We start from the raw sequence: 27,924 nt of genomic DNA, 5'->3' as shown, positions 1-27,924 counted from the left end.
TCTGGTAACCACTACTTTGTTTTCTATATCTGTGGGTCTCTTTCTGTTTTGCATATATATTCATTTGTATTATTTTTTGGATTCCACATATAAATGATTAGGTAGCAGTTTTTAAGTGCATTTGCTACTTAGTGAATTGTATTGTTACCTCTGTTCATAATATCTAAATTAAATTTTAACTCTGAAATTTAACCTTAAAGTACTAGGATTCTCCCGATTGCCGGCCAACCTAGTTTGTAGGAAATGTTAGACTTATTTACAGTAGTAACTAAGGTATATCTGTCATCTAAGATAGATGACTTTTCATTGCCAAACTGAGAGGTCAGTTTTAATGAAAGGTAGGAAGGGGTCATGGTATCACCAGATATAGTAGCTCCAACATATTCTTGAAGGTATATGGGAGGCAATTTTTAAAAGAACCCTATTATTTATGATGATATTAAGATTTTTGGAGTCTATATTGCTGTACAGTAGTGTCCTGTTCAGTGTCAGTGGGACTCAATTCTGAGTGCACAGCAGAGTTACTTAGAAGTTAAATAAACATATAGGTGCACAGAACCCAAGCTATAAGTTCAGAACCTCCTTGGTGGGCTCAGCCATTTTTGTATTTTTTTTTCTTCTTTTCAATAATCATGAGTAATTCTAGTGTATATCCAGGTTGGAGAACCACTTACTTGTTAGGATTGAGTTTGTTTGCTATAGGAAGATAGCTAAATTTTGTAAAATTTAACAAATGGAACATGAGATATGGGGACATTGATTCCAGTATAGAAGAAGTGAAATTCAGGAACAGCAAGATGAGAAAACATAAGAGTTTCGTGTATCCAGTAAAATAGAGCATTATCACTTGATGTTTAGTTGAGAATTAGAATGCTTAAAACTTAACTATAATGCTGTGAATTATGACTGCTCATTTATTGGTGGCATTGATAGCATAAACTTTGGAAAATTACCATGAATATCATTCTGTGTTATTTGAACATTATTTTTGATCAGAGGAAAGGAAAGCGTTGTTTCAAGTTAAACAACTTTAAGTGCTGCTTTTATATGCAATGTATGTGAATGATGAAACAGTTTATTTTGGATCCATGAATTTTAGCCTCTTACTCCTCCTAACTAGCTCTGTGATCTTTTCTCCTCTTTAAAATATTATCCATGATTTCCTGCAGGTGTAGAATTCTGTGGGATTTAATTCTAGGATTAATTAATTTCTAAGCTTGAGAAAGTGGAGTCATTGCAATGGACATTATATTGAACCCATATATACATACCTTAATAACTCTGTACTATTCCATCATATAAATATACCATAATTTATTTAACCAGTCTCCTGATGGTAGACACTCTGGTTGCTTTCTACTACAACAATTTGAGTTATTTAGATTATCAAGTCCAAGATGATATATTTTAAGTGTTGATCCATTATTGCCAAATAACTCTCCAGAAATATCTCACCAGTCAACACTCCTGTCAATGGTCTATGAGAACGTCCATTTATTCTCATACTTATCAGCTCTAGAAGTCACCAAAATGGAATATTTTGGCATATTGAAAGAAGAATTTCATCCTGTGATTTTAATTTGTAGTTTTTTAGTTATAAGTGAAATTGATTGCTTTTTCACATGTTTACTAACAATTTATTTTCTTGTTTATGAGCCATTTATCTTTTCCATCTTTCCTGTTGGATTTTTCATCTTTTTATACTGATATATGGTGTTTTTACAAATTAAGGAACGAAGTACATTGTCACATGTTAACAAATGTGTTTTTCAGGTTTCTTTTGGGTTTTCCATCTTGCCAGCAGTAATATTTGCCATTGTGAATATTTAAATTTTGATGTATTCGAATTGATGCCTCTCTTCTTTTATGGCTTTTGAGTTTGGTGTCTTCCTTACAAAGGCTACTGCACTCTAAGATAAATATATTAATGTATGCTTTCTTCTAGAACTTTTATTGTTCAGTTTTCAGTGTTCGGATTTTTTTATCCATCTGGCATCTATTGTGTTTTTAGTAGTAAGAGATTCATAGACTTTAAGAAGGAAATCTAGCTGGCAAACTTGATCTAAAATAAAATATATCTAACATTTTAGTATATCCTTTCCTTCTAAAAGATAAAAACTATGTGATACTTGAAAGAGATGTAGCTGATCCTTAGTAACCATGCCTGAAAGACTAACTGCCCTTTTACATGGTGGCCAATAAAGTTGGTAGCCCTGACCACCCTGTAAAATCTCTTTGAGAGATACTGTAGTTATTTATGAGAAAAAATATTTTAAAATGCATTTGATGGAGGCATATTTTGTAAATTGGGTGTCCATCTGCTGAATTTTTTTAAGTCTTCTTTAGCATAATTCTAGGAGACTTGACATTTATATGAAAGGTCCTGCCTCTCTACTCTCCCTCCTCCTCCCTCCCTTCCCTGATTTATTCATTACTCAGTAATATTTATTGGGTGTTTAGTGTTGCTCATATGAAGATGTTAGGTACTCAAACTGCTTATAGTAGTGGGAGGTACATGTAATATGTCTGTAGAAGTATTACCCAAAAAGTGCCCTTGGCAAGACATTTAATTATGGTTAGATAATGTAGTTCAACAGTACCTCTTTTTTTTTTTTTTGCGGTACGCGGGCCTCTCACTGCTGTGGTCTCTCCCATCGCGGAGCACAGGCTCCGGACGCACAGGCTCAGCGGCCATGGCTCACAGGCCCAGCCGCTCCGTGGCATGTGGGATCCTCCCGGACCGGGGCACGAACCCGTGTCCCCTGCATCGGCAGGCGGACTCTCAACCACTGCGCCACAAGGGAAGCCCCAACAGTACCTCTTTTCTCATACTAGGATGAAGTAATTTGGATAATTTATCTGGATATTAAATGTACTAAATAAGTTAGAAGAGAATGAAGATGGTTATGGTGGGCAAAACTTTTACTGTAGGAATTCTCGTGACCTAAATTATACTATTAATTTCTTTTTGTTATCCAGGTTCACTTTGATGGCTGGAATAGTTGCTATGATTACTGGATAGATGCAGATTCTCCTGATATTCACCCCGTCGGTTGGTGTTCAAAAACCGGGCATCCTCTTCAGCCTCCTTTGAGTAAGAGACACAGTGATGACCTAAAGAAATGTTTCCATTTTCTTGTGTAGTGTGCTTAATATTTTCTTTTCCTCTACCTTCTCGTTCTATTGGGTTGGCCAAAAAGTGCCTTCAGTTTTTAAGTAAAAATAAAAGACACATTTTTCATTTTCACCAAGAACTTTATTGACAATGTATTCACCCTTTTTTTCCACTACCTTCTGCCATTTTTCAGGCAACTTCGTAATTCAGTCTTCCCAAAACTTAATTATCTTTTTGAGCAAAGAACTGTTCCAGGTGCCTTTTACAGTCTTCCAGTGAATTGAAATTTTTTCCATTAAGAGAATTTTGTAAAGACCTAAAAAATGGAAATCCGAAGGTGCAATGTCTGGTGAATACAGCAGATGAATCAGAACTTCCCAGCCAAGATGTAACAGTTTTTGCCTGGTCATCAAAGAAACATGCGGTCTTGCGTTATCCTGATGGAAGATTATGTGTTTTCTGTTGACTAATTCTGGACGCTTTTCATCAAGTGCTGCTTTCAGTTGGTCTAATTGCGGGCAGTACTTGTTGAAATTAATCATTTGGTTTTCCAGAAGGAGCTCATAATAGACGGCTCTCTTCCAGTCCCACCATATATACATCACCTTCTTTGGATGAAGACTGGCCCTTGGTGTGGTTGGTGGTGGTTCATTTCACTTGCCCCACGATCTCTTCTGTTCCACATTATTGTACAGTATCCACTTTTCATTGCCTATCACAGTTTGTTTTAAAAACGGAATGTTTTCATTACGTTTAAGAAGAGAATCACACGCAGAAATATGGTCAAGAAGGTTTTTTTCACTTAACTTACGTGGAACCCAAACATCAAAGCGATAAACATAACCAGGCTGGTGCAAATGATTTTCAATGCTTGATTTGATATTTTGGGTATGTCAGCTATCTCCCACCTGGTATAATGTTGATTGTTCTCAATTAATGTCTCGATTTGATCGCTGTCAGCTTCAACTGGTCTCATGGAGCATCGTCCAGTGAGAAATCTCCAGCCCGAAACTTCACAAACCATTTTTGACATGTTCGATCAGTCACAGCACTTTCTCCATACACTACACAAATCTTTTCTTGCATTTTGGCTGCACTTGACCTTTCATGAAATAATAAAGCATAATATGCCAAAAATGTTGCTTTTTGTCTTCCATCTTCAGTATTAAAATGGCTACACAAAAATTCACCAATTCTGATGTCTTTTTTAAAATGCATGCTAATATGACAGCTGTCACATAAAATCTAACAAAATTGTTTTGAAGTAAGTTAAAGACAACTAAGTACTACTAGAGCCATCTTATGGGAAAAACCGAACAAACCTTTTGGCCAACCCAATACTTCTCTACTGTACATTTCTTCTTTGGTTAATCCTTTTGCCTCTTACTGCATTTTTAGTTACCTGATAGTCAAAAATACATAAAAGAAAAAATTTAATATTTGAAAAAGTAGAGTGTTTCTAGACTTTAACAGTATCATCATCTTTTAAAACTAGTACTAAATTTTGGAAGACAATTTGTCAGACTATCAAATTTTAATGTATCAATGTCAATATCCTAATAGTGATTTTATCTTGTAGTTTTGCAGAATAGTACCATTGGGAAAAACTGGGCAAAGTGTACAAGGGATCTATCTCCCTGTGTATTATTACTTACAACTGCATGCGAAGCTACAGTCACCTCAATAAAAATTTCAGTTAACTTCAATTTTTTAAAAAAGGTACACTGAGAACTTGACATACCAGATCTCAGTTTTGGAGGAAAATACATACATGGTAGAAAGAAAAATGTAGCAAATACATTATTGTCGGGTTTCTTAAAAATTTAACATGCCTTCCCCACCTGGTGGCTTCACTTCTGGATGCCACATAGAAGCTACATAAGGGCACCAGAATACACAGACATGGTATCGGTTACAGTATGTTTAAAGTAATAAACCTTGGAAACAAATATTGGTTAAATAAATTATGGTGCACTCATGCTACAGCTACAATGCAACAGTCATAAAAATATTACTATTGAGATGGAAAGATTTATAAGACATGAAGTTAAAGACCAAAGAAGAATGTTTCAGAATCGTACATATCTATGTTGTGCCTTTTATGGGGCAAAATAAAACAAAACCAAAAACTTGATACATGTATATATACAAATATAGATACATGTGGGAATGCTTGGAACATCTAGGAAGGTTACATATTAACATGATTAGTCAGGAAAAGGAATGAAATGTGAGGAGAGTTGCTTGAGGGCATCTGTAACTGTTCTTCTGTATTCTGGTGTATTCTTTGAAGTTTTCACAGTGTGCAGGTATTCATATATTAATTATGTTATTTACTTGATCAGAACGTTCAGAATCATCTCATTATTTTAGATTTCGGTATCTCTGGAATTTGTGACATTTTGGAAGAGGGTTGGATCAAAGGTTACCATTTCACTGTTGAAGTGTGAGCCAAGTCCTAGGGGAAAACCTTTAGAAGTAGAGACTTCAGACATATTTTTAATTTTGTAGGACCTTCTTTTTCTGTTTATACATGTTGATTGAAAAATTGGATTTTTTTCCCTATTCTGATCCAAGACATTTGACTCTTATAGCCTTAAATTTTTGCTTTTTTTTTTGGCTTTTTAATAGGCCCCTTAGAATTAATGGAAGCCTCGGAACACGGTGGATGCTCAACCCCAGGATGTAAAGGGATTGGCCATTTTAAGAGAGCAAGACACCTGGGCCCTCACAGGTATGTGGTGCTGCCACTCAGGTGGAGATTCCTTATGTGGTCAGAGGGTGCCTGCCCCTTGTATGTGGAAGATAATGATTTCCATGTATACTAAATAGATATTAACTAATTCTGCATTCAGATCCATATGAAATGTGGTTACCATGGTGACCATGTAAAAATGAAGCATGTATCTGTAGTTAAATTTGCCTGGGAAAGAATGCGTTCATGATTTAAAATAGATTTACTCTAGGTACTTGGCTTTTCTTGGCAACCTGATTAGTTTTATAGATACTGAACTTCTGAGATAGTCATTTTGGGTTGATTATTAATAATGAGAAGGGGCAGACCTTGTTGAAAGTATTTGTTTGGTAGAATATTCTATGAGTGGGTGACTCAACAATTTGAATAACAAGAGGTGAGATTATTGTAGATTAGCAGCAAAGATCACAAAAGGCACAAATATAAGTAGACAAACATCAGAATACATTGTCAAAAATAAAGTTTTTCAATATTTTTCTCTCACATCTAAGTAACTTAAAAGAAAGAAACCAAATTTGTACATTTGAAATTTGATGTATTGTTTAGGCAATTTGGAATCTTTGTAGACACGTTAAAATATTACTGAAATAGTAAGAAATTTCTGTGACTTAACTGGGATTTTTAGAGGACAGAGGCATCACCTAATTCACGTACATATTAGAATAATAATTTGTTGGTATAAGTATTCTAACTGTATGTTAATTGGATGGCCCAGTAATAACAATGATTCCTTGTTTACCTAGTTTATACAGGTTGTGAATCTAGGTCTTTAAAAAATCTGAAGATTTCACTACCTGTTCCTCTAAGAATTAATAGGAATTGTTAAATTGGTGTGATTATTTTATCTTTATATAATTTCCTCTTTCTTAAATCTCTGCAGCCTCAAATGCTGCTTATCTTCCTTTTGCAACACTCCTGACAAGTTTTTTTGTTTTTATTTGTGTGGTTTTTTTTGCGGTACGCGGGCCTCTCATTGTTGTGGCCTCTCCCGTTGCGGAGCACAGGCTCCGGACGCGCAGGCTCAGCAGCCATGGCTCACGGGCCCAGCCACTCCGCGGCATGTGGGAACTTCCTGGACCAGGACACAAACCCGTGTCCCCTGCACCAGCAAGCGGACTGTCAACCACTGCGCCACCAGGGAAGCCCATGCCAAGTTTTTTTATGGGGTTCAGTGTGTTCCAGAGTAAAAGTCTATGCATAGACAGAATAATGATTCCATTTGCAAATATCCATTTAAAAATCCTTTTCATGGCTTGTATGACTGCAAACCAAAAGCTGTATGATTAAAGGGACATAAAAATACTGCATCTTAGAAGTGATTCAGTATTGGCAAGTGAAAGCAGCTGGATTACTTTTAGGCATTACAGTAGTATCTCCCTTACCCCCCTTATCCCTGTGGGAGATATGTTCCAAGATCCCCAGTGGACACCTGAAACCTCAGATAGTACCGCACCCTATATGTACTATGTTTTTTCCTATACATACATACCTGTGATAAAATTTAATTTATAAATTAGGCAGAGTAAGAGATTGGCAACAATAATAATAAAATAGAACAATTATAACAATATATTATATTAAAAGTTATGTGAATGTGGTCTCTCTCTCTCTAAATATCTCCTTGTACAAATTTAGTGCCTTTTCCATTTTAACTCAATGCTTATTATACACTAACTTCCGCAGTTTGAGGTGTGACAGCAGTACTAACATGAATTTCTTTTTCTTTCTTCAAAATTTCACAGATAGAAGATTTGTTCTTACTGTAGAGTTTAGCAACCTCAGCATATGATTTTTTTCTTTCTTCATGAAGTCGAGAACTGTCACTTTTTCACCTAAGGAAGCACTTCACGGCTTCTCTTTGGTGTACCTGGATTGCCAGCATCACTACTGTTGCACTTTGGGCGTTATTAAGTACAGTAAGGGTGACTTAACACAAGCCCTGTGATACCTCGACAGTGGATCTGATAACCTTAGGTGGCTACTAAGTGACTAACGGGCGGGATACACTGGACTAAGGGGTGATTTGCTCCCTGGCAGGTCAGAGTAGGACAGCGTGAGATTTCGTCACACTACTCAGAATGGCGCACAGTTTAAAACCTATGAATTGTTTATTTTTGGAATTTTTCGTTTAATATTTTCGTACCTTGGTTGACCTCAGATAAGTGAAACCACAGAAAGCAAAACCACGGATAGGGAGTGACTACTGTATATAAGTCCAAAAACTCATTAGTATGCTAAATTTCCATTATATATCTATAAATTCTTCCATTTAGTACATATTTTTGAGCAGTGGGTTTTTTTTTAGTAAGATTTATTGAGCATTTATTTACTCTCTCTGAGCTTTGCACTAATTGTTTTACATGTATTGGATAACCTTCAAGCGACCCTATAATACGGAACTATTATTTCCGCCATTTTTTTGATGAAGCCACCATGGCACTCTAGAGGTTTTTCTAACTTGCCTACTTGACTGCTGGTGACGGGGGAGCCAGGAATGGTGCCCAGTCTAACTGTGCCCTTGACCACCCCCCTCTCACTGACTCTAAGGGCACGGCTCCCTGAATTAGTCACAGATCCAGCCTTCAAAGAACTCAGGGACTAATGGACCTATAAAAGCTGTACATAATTTTATTAAAATATAAGATACAAAAGAGTAACTAATATTGAAACTTTGACATATGTACCTCTCTACTGTACAACCCCAAGATGTTCATTGAACCAAAGGCAATTTGCTCAAATTATGAAGGAAAAAAAGAAATCTTAAAAATGGGTGAATACTGACATTATGTTTTGGGGGGTACAATGAAAAATGTACAAAGAATTTTTTTTTTTTTTTTGGTCTTCTGGGAAGAAAATCCACCTTGTAACAATGTCCATAATCTCTTTAGGAATGCTGTAGGTCTGAGCAGAGAGGTTTGCCTGTCACAGAGAGGTCTGTGGTGACAGTCCTGTCCCCTGCCTGTTGGCAGCAGCCATTCATTAAGACTGCCTTTCCCTAAGTGTGCTGTGGACCTCTGAGGGTCCTTCACCTGGTCCACACCCATTTCACAAAGTTTCAATGACTGTCTCTGGAATCTTTTTTCAAAGATGCAGTGTTGTGTTTGCTAAATGAAGGGAGAAATTATGGGGAGGATCATGAAAGATGTTATGGAGAAATGTGATCCAAAAAAAAAAAAAATCTACCAGTATAATTGGAACCATAGTGGAGAATGACTCATTGTTTTCTGGAATGAGAGAGGAAGAAGTATACCTCATGGCTTAGAAGCCATGCATTGATAAAGAAGTCGTGTTCATTGTGTTCATTTCCTTGTCACGTATCAGACATAACCGACAGATCTGTATATAACTCTGGGGCAGGGATGCGATCCAGAGAACTAGTGTCAGCTCCTGCCTGTGTCCTATATTCCCTTCTTTTCAGCCCTCTCAGCTGGCTTTTCTTAGTCTCCCTGAATATGCTGTTCTCTTTTCAGCACTCAAAGCTCTGTATCTGGCAGGATATTAATCCTTACCAGTCACAGCCTGTTTTCCATTTCCTTGGTAGGCTTGTGGACGAGCTGCTGCATCATGGCTGTTCTTTAAAAGGTTCATTTCCCTGGCGCTTAGTTTTGTCCTTACTGAGAATGCTGTGCTTAGGAAAACAACGAGAAAATTCTGCTTGGATTAATCTACTGAGAAACCACATAAATCAAAACATGCATTCTTTGCTTAGATAACAAGGAAAGTTGCTCTTTTGGCACGAATAATCAATTTTATGAACGTGTAAGCAAAAGCCTGTGTTTTGACTAGCATGTGTTGTTAGAGTCTCCAGAAATTACAATAGTTGAATTTGATCTAAGAAGTGTTAGAAACAGAAATGTGTTCTCAACAATGAAATGTAAGAATGTGATGTTTTTCAATGTTGAAATGTAAACAATCAGTGAGTGAGTTGGATGTGGATATGGTGTTCTCATTTCTAGGGATGTTCAGGAGCCAGATGACTTAATTCTGTCTCTAGCAAGGCAGCATTAATATTGGTTGTGTCATGGTGTTTCCCTTTGTTGATTCATTCATTTGGCCTACCGAGAGGTCATAATGGGAGGAGATTAAAGGATAACTAAAGTTATATAAAACTAAATGTTCTACATATCTAATGCCTTCAGAAGGAAATGTTTCCTATGTAAGGTTTATCTTGGTGAAATTAAATAAGAAGAGAAAAAAACAGAGAGTACTTCCTGCAACCTTAAAGGATATTTATAAAGTCCATGGAGAGTTTTAAAAAATTAGTAACTCTGGATTTATACCTGCAAACTGTAGTCATCATATTCGTTCAACATCCATCCATTCGTGGAACAGACACTTACTGAGTGTCTGCTGTATGCAGATACTGGGTTAGGTGATGGGCTGTACAGAGGAGAGGGCCCCTACTTCTAAGGAGAACAGTGTGGTACAAACAGATTTTTGGAGAGGCATGAATGAGTAGCACTCGGAGGGAAGCATCAACTTTTCCTGAGGGAAGCGGAGAGCCTCCATAAATGGGGCATATTATGGAGTTTTTAATGCTATTGTTTATTTTTGCTGATGGTCTTTTACACAGTAGGGGTTAAGTGTTACTCTTCTTCTCCTTTTAAAATAATAATCCTAGGCAAGATTTTTTTTGTGGCTTCCTATTTGTGAGGCACTTAGATCTGTTATCTCATTTAATTCTCTCAGCAGTTCTATAAAGCTGGCACTGTTCTAATCTCTGTTTTACAGAAGTGGGAGGAGAGATTTAGAATGCTTGAGAAAGTGCCCAGGATCAGAGAGTGGCAGACCTGGGATTCAGCCCAGGCTTTTTTTTTTTTTTTTTGCGGTACGCGGGCCTCTTACTGTTGTGGCCTCTCCCGTTGCGGAGCACAGGCTCCGGACACGCAGGCTCAGTGGCCATGGCTCACGAGCCCAGCCGCTCCGCGGCATGTGGGATCTTCCCGGACCAGGGGCACGAACCCGTGTCCCCCGCATCGGCAGGCGGACTCTCAACCACTGCGCCACCAGGGAAGCCCGCAAGTTCCCTTTTTAAAGCCTCAGTTTCAACATCTATAAACTGAGCATTAGAATAGGAGTGACTTCCCAGGAGTTAGACGAGGTCATGCAAGTAAAGCACGCAGCGCGGGTAACGCGCTCAGTCTGTGGTAATGTTTGTCGTTGTCATCTTCATTTTACAAATGAGAAAACGGAGTCCTCCAAGTTGTGCCCGCTCGTTGTGGATAAAGCTGCAGAGCACATCTAGAATCCTGAGTGCTTATTCTCAGTTGTAAATCAAACCATATCATTTCTTTATTCAAAGGTCCTCCAATGGCTACAAATTGAACCTAAAATAAAAATATGAACTGGTGACTAGGACCTGCTAGGACCTACATAATACTTCCCTGCCTGCTTCCACACCATCTCCTGCCCTTGATCACGTCACTCTAGCCTAGCTGGTCTGTCTTTCCCTTACTCACGCCTGGCTTTCCCTGTGTTGTATTACTCTTCCCATTTCCTGGAATGCCTTCTTCAGAGAGGCCCTTCCTCACCGCCTCCCTTGCAGCCCCGCAGTCTCTCTTACGTTATATTCTGGCTTTTGTCACTATGTGGGGTTGTCCAGTTTATTTACGTAAATCACGTACAGCCCATCCCCTTCTAGATTATCAGCTCCATGAGAGCAGACCGCTTGTCTTTTTCATTTTGACTGTGTTTCCCATGGCTAGAAAGGTAATTAGCACATCGTAGTTACTTGATAAATACTTATCGATCAAATGAATGAAATAATTCAAGAGTGAAGTTATCTAACCATTTTAAACTTCGTTTGTCACATGAAAAGCCTTCCTTGTGGGTTATTGTAAAGATTAAGTAAAATACTGAATGTAAAATACTTAGCATGTGTTCTATATGTAGTAAATGCTCGATAAATATCACTGGTTTTGTTTTTGTTATTGTTGGGTTAGCATTATATACATTTATATCAACACATGGTCAAATGTTACTTACTTTCCTCTTTTGCATAGATATCAAAGTAGCATGTAAGTAAAGAAAATAAAGATTGTACTTTTGCTTACAAGGTATCTGTGATAAATTTTATAGACCATTATCAGAATCACTTGGGAGCATTTGCAGACTCTTCTCTCCTCCCAGGAGGATGTGTCAGATTCTCTTGGTAGAGGGCAGAAAGTCAGTGTTTAAAAATTTTCCCTAGGTGATTATCAACATTCCAAATAGTACCTAACCTGAGGAAAAGAATATGCAAGACACTAATATAATTTATCTAAGTCCCAATCATTTCCAGATTTCAGGAGGCTTCCTAAAAACCAAGGGGCAGGGCTTCCCTGGTGGCGCAGTGGTTGAGAGTCCGCCTGCCGATGCAGGGGACACGGGTTCGTGCCCCGGTCCGGGAAGATCCCACTTGCCACGGAGCGGCTGGGCCCGTGAGCTATGGCTGCTGAGCCTGCGCGTCCGGAGCCTGTGCTCCGCAACGGGAGAGGCCACAACAGTGAGAGGACCGCGTACCGAAAAACAACAAAAAAACAAAACAAAACAAAAAAAAACCAAGGGGCAAGATAGGGAGTTAGTTGGAGGGGCTGATTATGTATTGAGATAGAGGCTGCCCAGTTTTTCTGGAGACTGGAAAGCTGAAGCCCACGCACAGGAGTATGCTGACTTATGCTGAATTAACAGTTAGTGACCTAGATTCCCTTTGCTTGGATAACAGGAGTGATCCCCCCATGGAATCTGAGAGACGAACCAGTGGTCACAGATAGAAGGGAAGGGAGCTAGATGGGTCATTATCCAAGTTGGCTTCTGGTCCGTTTTCATATTAGGGATGGGAATAGCTACAACTTGATTTTTTTCTTCTAGGATATCAGGTATACATATGGGCCTGGAGACAGGAAATGGGGGGAACCTCCTTCCTTTGGAGGGTAGCAGCTGTTATAAAGGAAATTAAACAGTTTGTGATGGCCCTGGGCCTGGAAGATCACTTTAGGAAGGGATCTGTTCCATCTGTCAATCACTCTGTCTCTGTCCCACCTCTATCACCCACCCTTCTATGTTAAGCATTTCTCTCTTGGGCTGATGGTTCCTAGAGATATGCACAGGCCCTGCCCTTGGACAACACAGGAGGGAGTCCTTCGGTGACCATCGCACACTTCCAAAGACTGCATTTAAAAATCTAATGCAAAGACATATTTTCTATCAGAATATACTTAAATTATGTTTGTTTGTTTGTTTTAATTAATTTATTTATTTTTGGCTGTGTTGGGTCTTCGTTTCTGTGCAAGGGCTTTCTCTAGTTGCGGCAAGCGGGGCCCACTCTTCATTGCGGTGCGCGGGCCTCTCACTATCGCGGCCTCTCTTGTTATGGAGCACAGGCTCCAGACGCGCAGGCTCAGTAGTTGTGGCTCATGGGCCTAGTTGCTCCGCGGCATGTGGGATCTTACCAGACCAGGGCTCGAACCTGTGTCCCCTGCATTGGCAGGCAGATTCTCAACCACTGCGCCACCAGGGAAGCCCTTAAATTATGTTTTAAAGATAAAATATTTCATACTGTATGTTTAATCTATGTAAATATATATATCCAGTTAAATTTTTGCATTTTATATTTTTAGCTTGTCATTTTAATTGGAAGAAGTAATTATGCTCTAACAGGAGTGTTCTTTTCTTTCGTTTTTTTAAAATTTTAATGTTTTAGTGCTGCCACCTGTCCCTATTCAGAAATCAATTTGAATAAAGACCGAATTTTCCCAGACCGCTTAAGTGGTGAGATGCCTGCGGCTAGTCCATCATTTCCAAGAAGTAAAAGGGCAGACACAAATGAAATCTCTTCATCTCCTGAAACCAGGTAATTAAAGTGGAAATATTAGTGTTATTTAGAGGTACTGTAGTTGGAAGATTTTTTTTCCTTAGGTGATTTATGTTCTGTAGTGATGTCTTCTAGTACATTATTGAAAATGCACCTGACTTAACGTGAGGCCGATGGTACTTATAAAAGTATGTCCAAATCAGGCAGGATATCGTATTACTTGTTCATCTTTTAGTTGAACTTGCTTGATGTTAGAAGTTTGGAAATCCCCTTTTTATTTCATGCCAATTCATACTCTGAATGAACGGATCAATATTTGTATAAAAGCATCCTTTACAAAGAAGATGGTAGATTTCCCTGTGAAGAATGGACATTATTTCTTTTTAGTGCTCATTATATGCCAAGTACTTGCATCTACATTATTTCATTTAATGATTAGGATATTTGTTGTACTGTATGCCCAGTCATTTGGTTTTGATATCACTTGTAGAGTTGAGTTGGAATGTTTTAACCTCCGTGGATTATTAGGTAAAGAACCAAGTTTTGTTTGATGTTTTAAGTAAATGGTCTCTGCCTTTATATTAACTAAAGATATTACTAAAAGAAAACATTAATAGAAAGATGATCCTTAGGTGTTGGGGCTTTCTTTTATGGAGAGTTTTTAAAATCTAAGACAATGTAGTTCTTTGATTATTTTAATATTTTGTAACTTTTGTTCTCATGGATGAACCAAGTGAACATTTGAATTAATAAATCTGATTCTTGGACTTCCCTGGTGGCCCAGTGGTTAAGAATCCACCTGCCAATGCAGGGGACACGGGTTCGATCCCTGGTCTGGGAAGATCCCACATGCCACGGAGCAGCTAAGCACGTGCACCACAACTACTGAGCCTGTGCTCTAGAGCCCTCGAGCCACACTGCTGAGCCCGTGTGCTGCAACTACTGAAGCCCGCACACCCTAGAGCCCGTGCTCCACAAGAGAAACCACCGCAATGAGAAGCACATGCACCACAACAAAGAGTAGCCCTTGCTTGCCGCAACTAGAGAAAAAAGCCCGCGCACAACAATGAAGACCCAACGCAGCCAAAAATTAATTAATTAAAAAAAATTTTTTTTAAATCTTATTCTCAGCTCACAGCAGTGTTATTGGAGTAATGGCACTTAAAGTATCAAAATCCTTAGAGAAAAGCAATTTCGCCGTATGGATCGGGGAGAGCTGTAACTTCTTTAATTATCAAACAACAATGATTTTTTGTTTGTTTGTTTGGCTGTGTTGGTTCTTCGTTGCTGTGCAAGGGCTTTCTCTAGTCGTGGCGAGCGGGGGCTACTCTTCATTGGGGTGCGTGGGCTTCTCATTGCAGTGGCTTCTCTTGTTATGGAGCACGGGCTCTAGGCGCGTGGGCTTCAGTAGTTGTGGCTCGAGGGCTCTAGAGTGCAGGCTCTGGTTGTGGCGCACGGGCTTAGTTGCTCCATGGCATGTGGGATCTTCCCAGACCAGGGATCGAACCCGTGTCCCCTGCATTGGCAGGCGGATTCTTAACCACTGCGCCACCAGGGAAGTCCCTGATGATTTGTTTTTAATCCTTAAAACCATGACTAATATAACATAAATTCATTTACCCAACTCAGTGCCCTGTAACGATGGCATATCACTTGAGGAAATTTACTTTAAGACAAATAAAGTACTAATTCACATAGTAATAATTACAGAAACAGAGTTCATTGACTCACAAGGAAGTAAGGATATCTGAAGTTTAGATTTCAAAAGCTGAGATATTGTTTACAATTTTAACAGGATACTCTGAAGGGCTAGCAGTTTCATCTCACAGGCTTTTCACTAACTTTCTGGGCTCTGGGCTGGATACCTGGGTACAGTTTCCTCACAGCAGAAAGACCTAGTTGTTTTAGATGATTTTTGTGGTCCTTTTTAACTAGAAATATTTGTAAGAAAAGAGTGATTTTTTTCCTTTCAGTTTTATTGAGATATAATTGACATATAGCACTGTGTAAGTTTAAGGTGTACAACATAATCACTTGGCTTACGTATATTGTGAAATGATTACCACAGTAAATGAACATCCATCACCTCACGTACATCCAGAAAAAAAGAAAAAAATGTTTTTTTCCTTGTGATGAGAACTTTTAGAATCTACTTTTTAGCAGCTTTCAAATACACCATCCAGTAGTGTTAACTGTAGTCATCATGCTGTACATCTTTAGGACTTATTTATTTTATAACCGGAAGTTTGTACCTTTTAACCGCCTTCCTCCAATTCCCCCTCCCCCATCCCCTGCCTCTGGTAACCACAAGTCTGATCTCTAGAAAAGAGTGACGTTTATAGTGGCTGTAATGATTCCAGGGATCTGTCTTCTGTGAGGATGTGAGCATGGTTCTTCACGTCATCACCCGTCATGAAGGAGACAGTCTTAGAGATTTTAAGGTTTCTATCGTAATCCATGGCACATGTTTGATATCTAAATAATTTTTACATTACATAGATTTTTAGCCCATACTGTCTTTTGATTCAGTGAATTCTAACCTGCCATTACTTCTCTGTGAATTAATATTTACACTTATTTGTGTTAAAGTTAAATTGCTTCAGGGGTACCAGGGTTTGGTAAATGAGCGTTACGTTATTCATGGTTTTGAAGAGTTTGTTCAGATTTCTTCTCGTCTTCAACTTTCCAGGTTAACTATTTTTATTTTATTTATTTATTCTGACTCATTTATTTATTTATTTGGAGGCTAGTAGTAACCGGAGAGATTTGATTAGTTATACGTTGTCGAAGGAAACATGAGGGACACAATCCCTTAATGATCCCAGACTTTTTACGGTGAACATTTTTGACCGAGATTTTTTTTTTTGCTTTACTTTTTATGCTAAGTATTTTTAAGAAATGATTACAGACATCATGATATTTCAATCTAAGCACTTCATTATGCATAAAAACATTTCCAAAATAGCCAAAATAACATCGATTTATTTACTTTTCTAAATATAGATTTTAGTCTTTTAAATTTTTAAAAATTGGCTTCAGATTATTTTATTTTTTTTCTTCTCCAGGCAGTCACTAGTTCTCAACAACCATCAAAATGATACGTGGTATTTTAGATATAAATGATCATGGGGTAGCAGCACAGCAGATGTTAACAAATGAAAGGTTGTTAACAAAGAAGCCTCATCTTACGGCTTGAGGATGGTTGATTTAATGTAGAATTAATAGAGTTGCAGTTATCTGGCTTCTTCGCTTTAAGTGAATCTGTATGAACATATTTAATTACTTTTTTCCTTTTTAAAATTAAAAAAGTTTTTTATTGAAGTATAGTTGATTTACAATGTTGTATTAGTTTCAGGTGTACAGCAAAGTGAATTAGTTATACATAGAGCCACTCTTTTTTAGATTCTTTTCCCATATAGGCCATTTCAGAGTATTGAGTAGAGTTCCCTGTGCTGTACAGTAGGTCGTTATTAGTTATCTATTTTATATATAGTAGTATGTATAGCAAACATAAAATTTTTTGATCACTGATTCTTTCATCTGGACTTAAGAATGAAATTGTGAGCTATGCAAAGCTCTGAGAACAGTGACTGATAAGCAATAAGCCCTCAATAAATGTTAGTTTTTATTAGTGCTGTTGCAAGAGGAATAGGTTGCTTATTTGTTTCACAATATTTATTTCAGAGGAGCAAAGTAAGGCTGGCCCATTTTTTTTTTTTTAATATTCCTAGGTTAAACTTTGAGTAGAGAGTACTCAAACAAGATGATTCTCATAATGTCAGATTACGGTCTCTCCTCTTTTTCCATAATCATTGCTCACGTAGATGGAATTTCCCAGTCAGGTTTTAACACATTTTCTTTGCATCCTTCTTAATAACTTGCTAAAAATTGGTTGCCAGACTCTACTTTTTAAAAAAAAAAAAAAAAAGACATTTGGCACAGCAAGAGACAGTTGCACCCCCAGAAGCAGACTTTGAGACAGAAATTTGACGGCAAGTGGTTTACTTGAGAGGTGAGGAAAACGCCACTAGGGGAGTGGAGAGGTGAGACCGGGAAGGAAAGGCAGCCAGTAAAAGCTTCATTGTCACCCCAGCTACCACTGTGGACAGCGGGAACACAGCCCTGCTGGGGGTACTGTGGGAGGCTGTGTAAAACACACATCTCAGGTTTTCCCACCATAGGGATGAGGGAGCTGAGCTATTTTAAAACACGAGTTCCTCTTCGGTCACGGAGCTAGGCTTCCAGGGGAGGAAGGATGAGTTAATTTCCCCAGCACGTCCCCTGCCGCACAGCAGGCAGAGCGGTCAGAGCCCCAGTAAATCCTGTGGGAAGGCAGAGCAGGTGAGAGGTAGGTAGGAGTCGGCCGCTGTGCACTGAAGGGGTAGCGTGTGGCTAGGAGACATGGGCCAAGCCCTGACAATGTCTGCTACACCAGCCCATTCACCCATTTCAAATGCCAGCCGGTCCCCAGAATGAAGTATGCTGGCGTTGCTTGTGATCCAGGAGCAGACATAATAGGGCCAGATAAGTGAACAATGCAAGGAATATGTATGTCCTTTCCATACCATAAATGGTATTTTAAGGGCCAGTTCACAGGCCACCTGCTTGGGATAGACCCATGGACAACCAGTGTTCCATAGCAATGCTTCCCAAACCTGACTCCACATCTGATTCCCTGAGATCTCTAAAATTCAGATTACAGGGCCCAGGCCGCCAGAATCTTTCAGGCTAGAGCCTAGGAGTCTGCATTAAAAAAATTCACTTGGGAGTATATCTTCCTGCTTAAAATTTTCCACGACTTCCCCTTACCCTTGGAATTAAGACCCTAATTCTGAACATGGCCTACAAAACCAGTGTTATCTGGCCCCTGCCGAACTCTCCAGCTTTTTCTCTACTAGGCTGTTTTTTTTTTTTTTTTCGCGGTACGCGGGCTTCTCACTGCTGTGGCCTCTCCCGCCACGGAGCACAGGCTCCGGATGCGCAGGCTCAGCGGCCATGGCTCACGGGCCCAGCCGCTCTGTGGCATGTGGGATCTTCCCGGACCGGGGCACGAACCCGCGTCCCCTGTATCGGCAGGCGGACTCTCAACCACTGCGCCACCGGGGAAGCCCTCTACTAGGCTGTTTTTAAACTTAATGCTTCAGCCACCTTGGTTCTCAAACATTCTTTTGTCTCTACCTGGAACCCCCATTCCTACAATTTCCTAGCGAGTCTCTTACCTCTCAGGCTTCAGGTTAACTCCCGTTTCCTTAGGGAAGCTTTATCTGATCCTCCAGACTGTGGGTCAGATTCCTCATTATTATGTGCTTTTGTGTCACACATCCCAACACAACTGACACTTCTGCGTAAATACTTTCTCTGAGTCTGTGTACTTTGCTCGATGGTAAGCTCCATGAGGGCAGAGGGCACGTCTTCTGTGATTCTGAGACGCCCTCAGCACCGAGCACACTACCTGGCACTCAGTGGGGTTGGAAGGCCACCATGAATCACCCACCAGCCTTCAAAGGAGATGTTATCAGTCACATAGCCTAAGAGGCAACTGCTTCATAACCTTTTTATTCCAGTAAAACTTCCTACTTTCTCAACTTTGTAAAGTCCCCACACTGGATATCTAAGAGGTAAATCCCCCAAACACATACCTACACTTGTATGAATTAGGGCAGTGTTTCCCAAACTGTTGTTTAACTACCTGCCCACGTAGAAAATGGTACTGCGGAAATGACCACATTTGTATGACACAGAGGGCCGCCTCTGGCTGTCAAGGGCTGGGGCCACAGGCAACAGTATCTCAGAGCACTGGTACCCAAGGGTCAGGGCATCCTAGCTGGGAAGCTCTGCCTCACATGAAGAGGGCTCTACCTTGAGTCCTTTTGTGGGTGTGCTGAATGTTTGGGTCTATTTTCCTACAGAGACTTGTCAGATGGCTGGTCAGCTGATGAATGAATTCCCAGTGTGTATTTAGATAGAAATGTGAGGACGTAATCCTCTCCCAGTTATCCATTCATTCATCAGATGCATAAGAAGTGTCTGTGCCGCATCTAGAGCTTTCAGTGAGATGTTCTTACTTGGGAGAGCAGCAGCTCATCTCTGCCCTTGCCGTGCTGCTGGCAGCAAGGTGGTTAGTCTGGGCTCTGCCAATCAGTGGAGGAACTTTTCCTGGGGACCAATAACCTTAAGTCTCTATGTGTCTGCAGCTGAGTAAAAGAAAGTTTATTCTTCTCTGTATATCTGTATAAAACCTGTGGGTTTCAAACTTTGTGTTGCATCAGAAGTATCAGATGCTTGTTAAAATCCAGCCTTGGAGGTACCATCTCCAGAGATACTGATTCAGAAAATGTAAGCTGCGTCCCAGTTCATTTTTAACAAGCATCCCCAGGTGATTGGATGCAAGTGATCTATAAACCAGGCCTTGAGAATCATTACTGAATATAAAGACCCTTTTGCGGAGTAATAGTTCACAATGTGTTACCAAATAGAGAACGTCAGCGTCTCTCCCACATAGTCTTATATTCATGAAATATATTCTAGAGGTGCTTGTAATTGTGTTTCTAAATTAGGTGCTATCGCAATTAAAAACCACATAACGGTATAAGGTTCCATGTTGTTTATGCCTGCTTAGGGCTAACCACAGAAGTACAATAAAGCGTTTTAAAAATACCTGCTAATGCTTGTATTACCTTGCAAGGCAAAGGTATATCCTTTGCCTGGATATAGGTAAACCTATATCCAATGAAAAAATTCAATTCACTTCTTTATAGGCCATTAAAACCTACAGCTTTTCAAGTTGTAGGTCTAGTGTTTGTACTCTCAGAATTACATGGAGCAGTTACAGGAATTGCAGCTTCAATCTAATTCATATATTTAGGATGAATCAGATTTGCCCATCTGTACCCCATGAGAAGGGCCCTGTGAAACAGATGGGAATACAGGCTAACATAAAATATGGAACTATAAGCATATATACATCTCTTTATTTGCAAAACTGTAAAATCTAGTAGTATAAAATTAATTTAGAGCCAGAAGTTCTAAAAGATTACAAAAGTTAATTAGGACTCTTCAGAAACTTTGTTTTGCTTCCTAAGGTTTTCTGGTCCTGAGGGCTTGATGTTGACACTCAGAAAGTTCCTTTAATGATCGGTCATTCCCTGCCTGTTGTAAAGCCTCTTTCCCCCTTTTGTTGATGGGCTGCCAGATATGGATTAGGAGCTGTGGAAATTTTCAAATATTCCAGCTCTTGGGAATCTGAGTCAAATCTATGTAGTTGTTTGTGTGCACCAGGGAGAAGCTGGGTTTTGGTTAAAACACTCACAGTCCTGTTGCCAACGGCTGTGACACAAGGCAACCATTCAGAGTGTAAGGAAGAGATGACTGTGTTACTGTTGATGCCCGGGAAGTTGTTAGAACAATATTGTAACAGAGTCTGATTTTCTCTCCTTGAATAGCACTTATTCTTGACTCAGGAGACTCTTTTATAAATAGTAGAAAAGCAATGATATCTGTTCTTTTTCCTATGACAGCAGCGTGAAAGCAGTGCAGTCCTGCTCTTCTTATGCTACCTGATCTTTATGTCCCAGATCTCACCTTATTGGTTAGGGCTTTTCATTTTATAAGAGAACTGATTAATTAATTGATGAATTCATTTTACTGGGGAGTTTCCTTGGCATCTTGATAACATCCACTATTATTTACTTACTTATTATATCCCTTTCTTCACTAACATATGTTCCTTATGCTAAATTTTAATTTAATAGCCTTATTAATCAAAATGTTTTATTCGTAGTCATTAGATAAATAGTAAACTATGCTTATCTCTCCTGGGCTGTGTTTATGAAAACTCTATTAAAACTATTGTTCATGTATAGTCTCAAAAGGGATTTAATTATAAAAACTCTTTATTCGAATGTTACCTGTAGACATGGAAATTTTAATTGCACTGATTCTATTTGCCATCTTTTCCGAATCCCTTTGAAGATGGTGACCTCCTTATCCTGAAGCCATAAAGCACAGTCTTCTCTTTTTTTATAGGGGGCATTTTGGAGACAATTCAGGTTCTCTTTTACAGTACCTCTAACATACAACCTTGAGATTCCCATTCTCTGATTTTTTACCTGTGAGTGACCTCAGCCCAGAATTTTTTTTTCAAAATGCTGGGGGCACGCAAAGAGACATCATTTTAACAGTCAAAATAGGAAACCCTACATTTTTTATAGCTCTCTGTACATTCACTGTGTCCCCACTTGTTCCTGGGGAGTACAGGTACTCTGCAGCTCTGACAAAGCCCCTGTGAGACTAGAATAAGCTCTTCTGGAAAGAGAAGGATGGGGAGGTTTTAAGGTACGAGCCAAGCCAAACTCATGCTGGAGTCAGAGAGCTGGCTGCAATCCCTGAACTGAAGCAAAAGAATTGTTTCATATTGTTTCAATATTATTTTTAACAAACTGATGACTGATTGAAACATAACGGGCTAGGGATTGTTTTTAAATGAAAAATAAAATTGAAGAAACAGCTGTTGGCATTCAAATGCGATCCTGTTATTATGTATTTACTCTTCTAATGTTTGTTTCACTAATATTTACCACAAATCTCATTTGAGTAAGATAGGAAGACATCTAAAGCATGACACATAATTACACAGAAAAAGAGAATGCTGACTCAAAAAGAAAACATTTTTCCATTTGAGTGTATTCCACTGTCTTAATTAAAAGCCTAAAGAGTATTGTTGAGTAAGATTTTAGTTATGATCATATTTCAATTCAGGCTAAAGAAATGCTGAAATAAATTGGTTGTTGAAAATTCTAAAATCCCAAGAGAAATTGCTGTGTTCCAGACACTCTTCTAGGTGCTTTTAGCTGTGTTAGATCATTTAACCCTCATAATGCCTATGTGGGGTAGGCGCTGTTATTACATCCCCATTCAGCAGACAGACCTCTCTCGGTTACAGGTTACACAGCTAGTAAGTAGCAGCCTAGGCAGTCTGACTGTAGGATGGCTCATAACCATTACTCTAAAGACTGTTTTAAAACTTGAGGGAAACAGGTTACTTAAAGAAAATAGGTGTCAGTAGATAATTTTATCCTAAAATATAAGTAATTCTTAAATAGTAATAGCTGCCACTTATGCTCCTACTTATGTGTCTGGCTGTATGCTAAGCACTTCCTATACATCGCTTTATTCAGTCCTCAAAAAGCCTGTGAGGTAAAGGATTTATTAGCCTTGTTTTACAGAAGATGCAGCTGAGGATTAGGGAAGTTCAGTAACTTGCTGAAGGTCATATAGAACTTGTAAGTAGCAGAGCTGAAATTTGCACCAGGACTCTTCACTTTCAAAGACCATCAGCGTCACCACTGCTGGGCTGCTTTCTCCATGTTACGATACACTCCCCTGTGCCTAATCAGCTTGTATTCCCTTCCTAAACAAAATTGTTGGTAATGAAAAATGTCGATCAAGAGGAGAAGATAAAGGAGTTTTAAAGTAGAGGAAAATTGTCATATTAAAATACAACAAAAATATTTTTGGTTGTCATTAAAAAAAAAAAAATCTGTCAACAAGCATATCTTGCACTCTGTTCCAGAGTGTTACAATATTATCACAGAGTTTTGACATTGTGATATAAACGTGTTTTGTTTATAATTGGAAGACTGTGCAGCTAGAATAACTTTTTGCTTGGGAAGTCGATATCCTAGATAAAGCATTTCATTTTTGCACAGAGAAATTAATCACAGTACCTATTCAGTGAGAATTAGCAGTGAAATTTCTAACCTTATAGGTGAGAGAAATATTGGTTGCCCAGTTGAGAAAGTGACTTTTATTTTAAATAAAATATAAAACAAGTAAGAATATTAGTGAGTCAGATTCCTCATTCCTGACCTTATCAATAAAAGACGGTTTAAAAATAAGATTATGACACCAGAAGGCCAGTTCCCTTTAACTGCATGTAACAAGGATATGGTACTGTATTCTGGAAAAACACAAGGGTAAAAAAACAAATAATAATTAAATCTAATTATAGATTTTGGTGTCAGTAAGACCTGGTGCTATACTTGCCCTGAAAATTTGGTATTAACCTCTTTAAGTTTCAGTGGATATAACAACAGAACCTTCTTTCAGTGATTGTTATGAAATAATGGACATGTAAAGAACTCGGCCAATCTTTGGTGCATAATATGTTCTTAAGTATATTGTTTTCTTATTATTACTTCTTATTAATACTGTTTCCACATTTCTGGATGTGCTTGGTCAGGATTCTGTTTCCTTCAGGGGTTCTGTTCATCCATCTGTTTCGTAATACCCCTTCTAAAAGACTATTCATATTGACCCCACCCTGCCAACCCTCTAGCTAAAGGAAGCATCAGAACCCAAAGGGGCTTAGTCACTTTTAATTTTAAGGAGTTAGCAAAATCAATTTATTGATTGGAAATAAAACATTCAGTGAACATTTCTTGTGGAGTCCTGCATTGGAATTGTTTTTCGGTGAAGATAAATATCCATCTGTATATATTCCCAAGTGATATGGGTTAAATTTAATGAAATATCACGAGTTAAAGTAAGGAAAGTAAGAACTGAACACGCTTCTATAATGAAGGAACACGAATATACAAGCAGAAGGCTGCTTTTGTGCTTCTCTTCAGCGATGGGTTATGGCACATTTAGGATGAAGAAACTTTTGGGGTCAATCATCTTATTTTCCTTTTCTATCTCTGTTCCCTCCTAGAAAATGATTCTTCTCCTACATTTCATAAAATAAGTCATTGGCATTGTATTTGGGCATAAGAATACAGAAGAACTTCCCTCATACTTAGGTCTTATAGCTTTAGTTTACTAAAGTTTACTTTAAAGGAAAATATAATATGCATTATGGAGACCACAAACATGTAACTGTTAATTATCAGTGGACAATTTCAATCATGAAAAATGAAATATACAGAAAATTCTAAGATGTAATTTTAGCCTTTGGGCTCAGTTTGGTTTTTTGTTTGTTTGGGGGGTTTTGGGGGTTTTTTTTTAACCATTCATTAAAGCTTTTAGGCAATCTACAGTAATTAATTGGGAATTTATTTTCTTTGACTCTGAAAAATGCCAATTTTAAGTTATGTCACTCTAATGTGTGATTGTTTCTAACTATTAATATAGCCATCCACAAACCACTTATTTCAGTGGCCACAGTACTTACTGGGATAGATTTGTGGGCTCAAAGGTTATTATTTCCAGTTTAATATGAAACAAATTCAGAAGATCACATAAGCTAATTTTAGCATAATAAGCTGATTTTAACATGTTGTAATTACCAAGTCTAACTTCAACACTGTTTTTACAGAGAAGACAGTTTTCTACTATCACTTCAACTAGTGCCCTTTCTCCAGTTATCAGCAATTTTCTTATTTTCACTCTACCTCCATCTCCCCACTTTCTATGGAGTAAGAGCCTCCATAGTAATTAATTGATTTCTCTTGGAAAAAAAATTTTTATTGCATAATAACGGTGATTCTTCCCATTCTCAGATAAGCAAGTATTCTTCAGCAGTTGTGATAAGTTGTTTTTAGTATGAAGTAAGCCAGGGAGCTCAGATTCCAGTGAAATTTCATGTGTCCCTGGAAATGATCTAAGAACTAGTGAACATTTTATTTATCTCATGCTTACTGTGTTGCCATCATTGTGTTAAATTATTATTGTTACAAAAAGGGAGTAAATTAGTGCCTTGCTAATTAAGACTATAGGACTCCTTTATATTTTGTTGGGATATTTGGTTTCAAAGATATTATCCCTTTTCTTGACACTGAACAGAAGTGTGGTCTGAGTCTTCAAGAAACTAAGGATGTATTTGTAAAGGTAACAGCATTTGAAACAACAGAACATAAGTACAGAGTATTATAGAGTATTATAAAGGATTTATTTTGAACCCTGAGAACGGAATACATTAGGTTAAAAATTTTAAATCCCTGAAGTTTAGTTTTAAAGAAAATATAAGTAGCCTGTGCCTGGTTTCCTTTAAGCCATTTTTGTCACTGACTTCAGGGTAAAGCTCTGAATTAGGATTGGAATGGGTCCATTCCACTTCAGAGCATTCTTGGCATGGTTAGATTAGCATTAGTTCATTCCTGGTAAGAAAGAGGTGGAATCAGGTCAGCCTATGAATTTGACCTGATTAAGCCAGGAAAAGCTTCCTAGAATTGAGTTTGATTCTCCTGGGCAATCTCAGCCTCAATCTCAAATTCTGGAGCTGAGTAGTATATAGTGACTTCATTAAATGGTATGGACTTTAAAACCATTTTCCTACTTAAAATTGTAGTCTTACCATACAGTACAAGTAAAATTCCTCATGGATACATGTCCCAATTTGAAGTTGAAATATTCAATGGCCACATTTTCCAGAATAGTTAACCTTAATACCATTCTTAGCTTTAAAATCTTTCTGAACAGTAAATGAAAATTGATAATGAGGAAAATGAACATTTATAGGTGTTTTTAATTTATTTTATTATTTTATTTTTTATTTTTTTCTTTTTTTGCGGTACGCGGGCCTCTCACTGTTGTGGCCTCTCCTGCTGCGGAGCACAGGCTCCGGACGCGCAGGCTCAGCGGCCATGGCTCACGGGCCCAGCCGCTCCGCGGCATGTGGGATCCTCCCGGACCGGGGCACGAACCCGTGTCCCCTGCATCGGCAGACGGACTCTCAACCACTGCGCCACCAGGGAAGTCCCTATAGGTGTTTTTAGTATTCATTGCTTCTTAGTAAAACTGAAAATTCTTTCTAACATTTTAATGGTATCATTTGTTTTTAAATTTAAAAAAAAAACAGTTGCTGAGGTGCAGTTTTGAGCCATTCCCTTTTTCTTTGTACTTCAATTTTTATTTTATTTTTTTAATATACATCAGGTTCTTATTATCTGTTTTATACATATTAGTGTATATATGTCAATCCCAGTCTCCCAGTTCATCCCACCACTACCACCCACCCCCCACTTTCCCATTTCTTTAAACGTTTCTATTACAAAATATTAAAACACCTATTTTTTCTCAGAGACCAGCATGCTGATGATGTCAAAGAAGACTTTGAAGAGAGAACAGAGAGTGAAATGAGGACATCACATGAAGCCACAGGTACCCATAATAATCTCATATTATTGATGGGTATTATTGATGGGTATTGATGGGTATTACTATTAATACTCAACAATCAAAACTTAACTGGAGTGTAGCAGTCCCTTTTATATATTAAAGATAAACTTCATTTGGTTGGTTCTGTTACCACAGGCAATAAAAGTTTATTGTTCAGGATAAATTTGGTGTATACTTCACAATGATATGGGTCCATCTGTGACCTGTATTTACAGTCTGTTTCACATATCTGTACAATATTGTATATAAAGTTTGGATAAGGCATTCTATTCGGTCCTTGTCGTAAATTTTTTTGATATTGTTGATATCATTTGCTTCATATGTTTCAGACTCATCTCAGAATGTGTTGAAATTCCAATAGAACTAATATGGTCTTAACCTAATACCACAAAATGAAAAGGAAATTGCTTGAACAAAAGTTTTAAGTTGTATTGGAGAAAGTAATTTGTCTTACATCTTTGCTGAATAGATATTACAGTGGTTTAACTGAACAATGAAGTCGTAATGACTGTTACTCATAGTATAAATGGTATTTATAATTTATGCATAGTGTTATAATTATTTTTTATAAGAAAATGTTGTCCCGATTATGATTTTAATGATTGTCCCTGGGGATTTTGCTTGTCATGTGCTTTATTTGGTTCAGACTGTTTATAAGATTGTAGAATAGCACCTAAGGACTGTTTGCCTATAATGACCTGTTCCATAAGTGATGCTTTGATTTCCATATCTGATTGTCATAAAGCAGTAATTTATGATTAATTTAAAATTTATATTCTCTGCTGTCCTCAGCATGTTTTATGGTGTTTAGTCTTGCACCACATACAAACCCTTCAGATGGCCAGGGTTTGCATCCCTGATCTATTACCACCTGCTAGCTGTGTAGTCTTGGACATTTCATGGAATACGTTTCAGTGCTTGTTTCCTTATCTGTCCAGAAGGTTGATGATGGTAACTCCCTCCCACAGTTGTTATGGGGATTGAGTACAGTAACATTTGTAACTTGCTTAGAACAGTGCTTGGCACATAATAAGTGCTATAATGTTTCTGGTCATTTAGAAAGGAAGAAAAACATTTAATTTACGAAGCTTTTGTCATCAGGGTATATCGGGTTCTTAATCAAAGGCTTCAGCCTTTCTTTGTGAA

General features: G+C 38.3%; 1 protein-coding gene across 5 annotated transcripts in view; it reads left to right on the top strand.

The window, feature by feature from the left end:
• The window catches only part of L3MBTL3 (L3MBTL histone methyl-lysine binding protein 3), a 117,023-nt gene that overhangs the window by 73,231 nt on the left and 15,868 nt on the right, over positions 1-27,924 (top strand). For all 5 annotated transcript variants that reach the window (XM_060167277.1, XM_060167280.1, XM_060167279.1 and 2 more), the window contains 4 exons: positions 2,980-3,094; positions 5,747-5,849; positions 13,552-13,701; positions 26,681-26,760. In XM_060167277.1, coding sequence (XP_060023260.1) covers positions 2,980-3,094; positions 5,747-5,849; positions 13,552-13,701; positions 26,681-26,760 — 448 coding nt within the window. The remainder of the gene's footprint in view (positions 1-2,979; positions 3,095-5,746; positions 5,850-13,551; positions 13,702-26,680; positions 26,761-27,924) is intronic.

Source organism: Lagenorhynchus albirostris, chromosome 12 (genome assembly GCF_949774975.1).
Source record: "Lagenorhynchus albirostris chromosome 12, mLagAlb1.1, whole genome shotgun sequence".
In the NCBI taxonomy this organism is placed as follows: Eukaryota; Metazoa; Chordata; class Mammalia; order Artiodactyla; family Delphinidae; genus Lagenorhynchus; species Lagenorhynchus albirostris.
The sequence above is the reverse complement of the archived record's forward strand: the minus strand, read 5'-3'. Positions and strand labels throughout refer to the sequence as shown.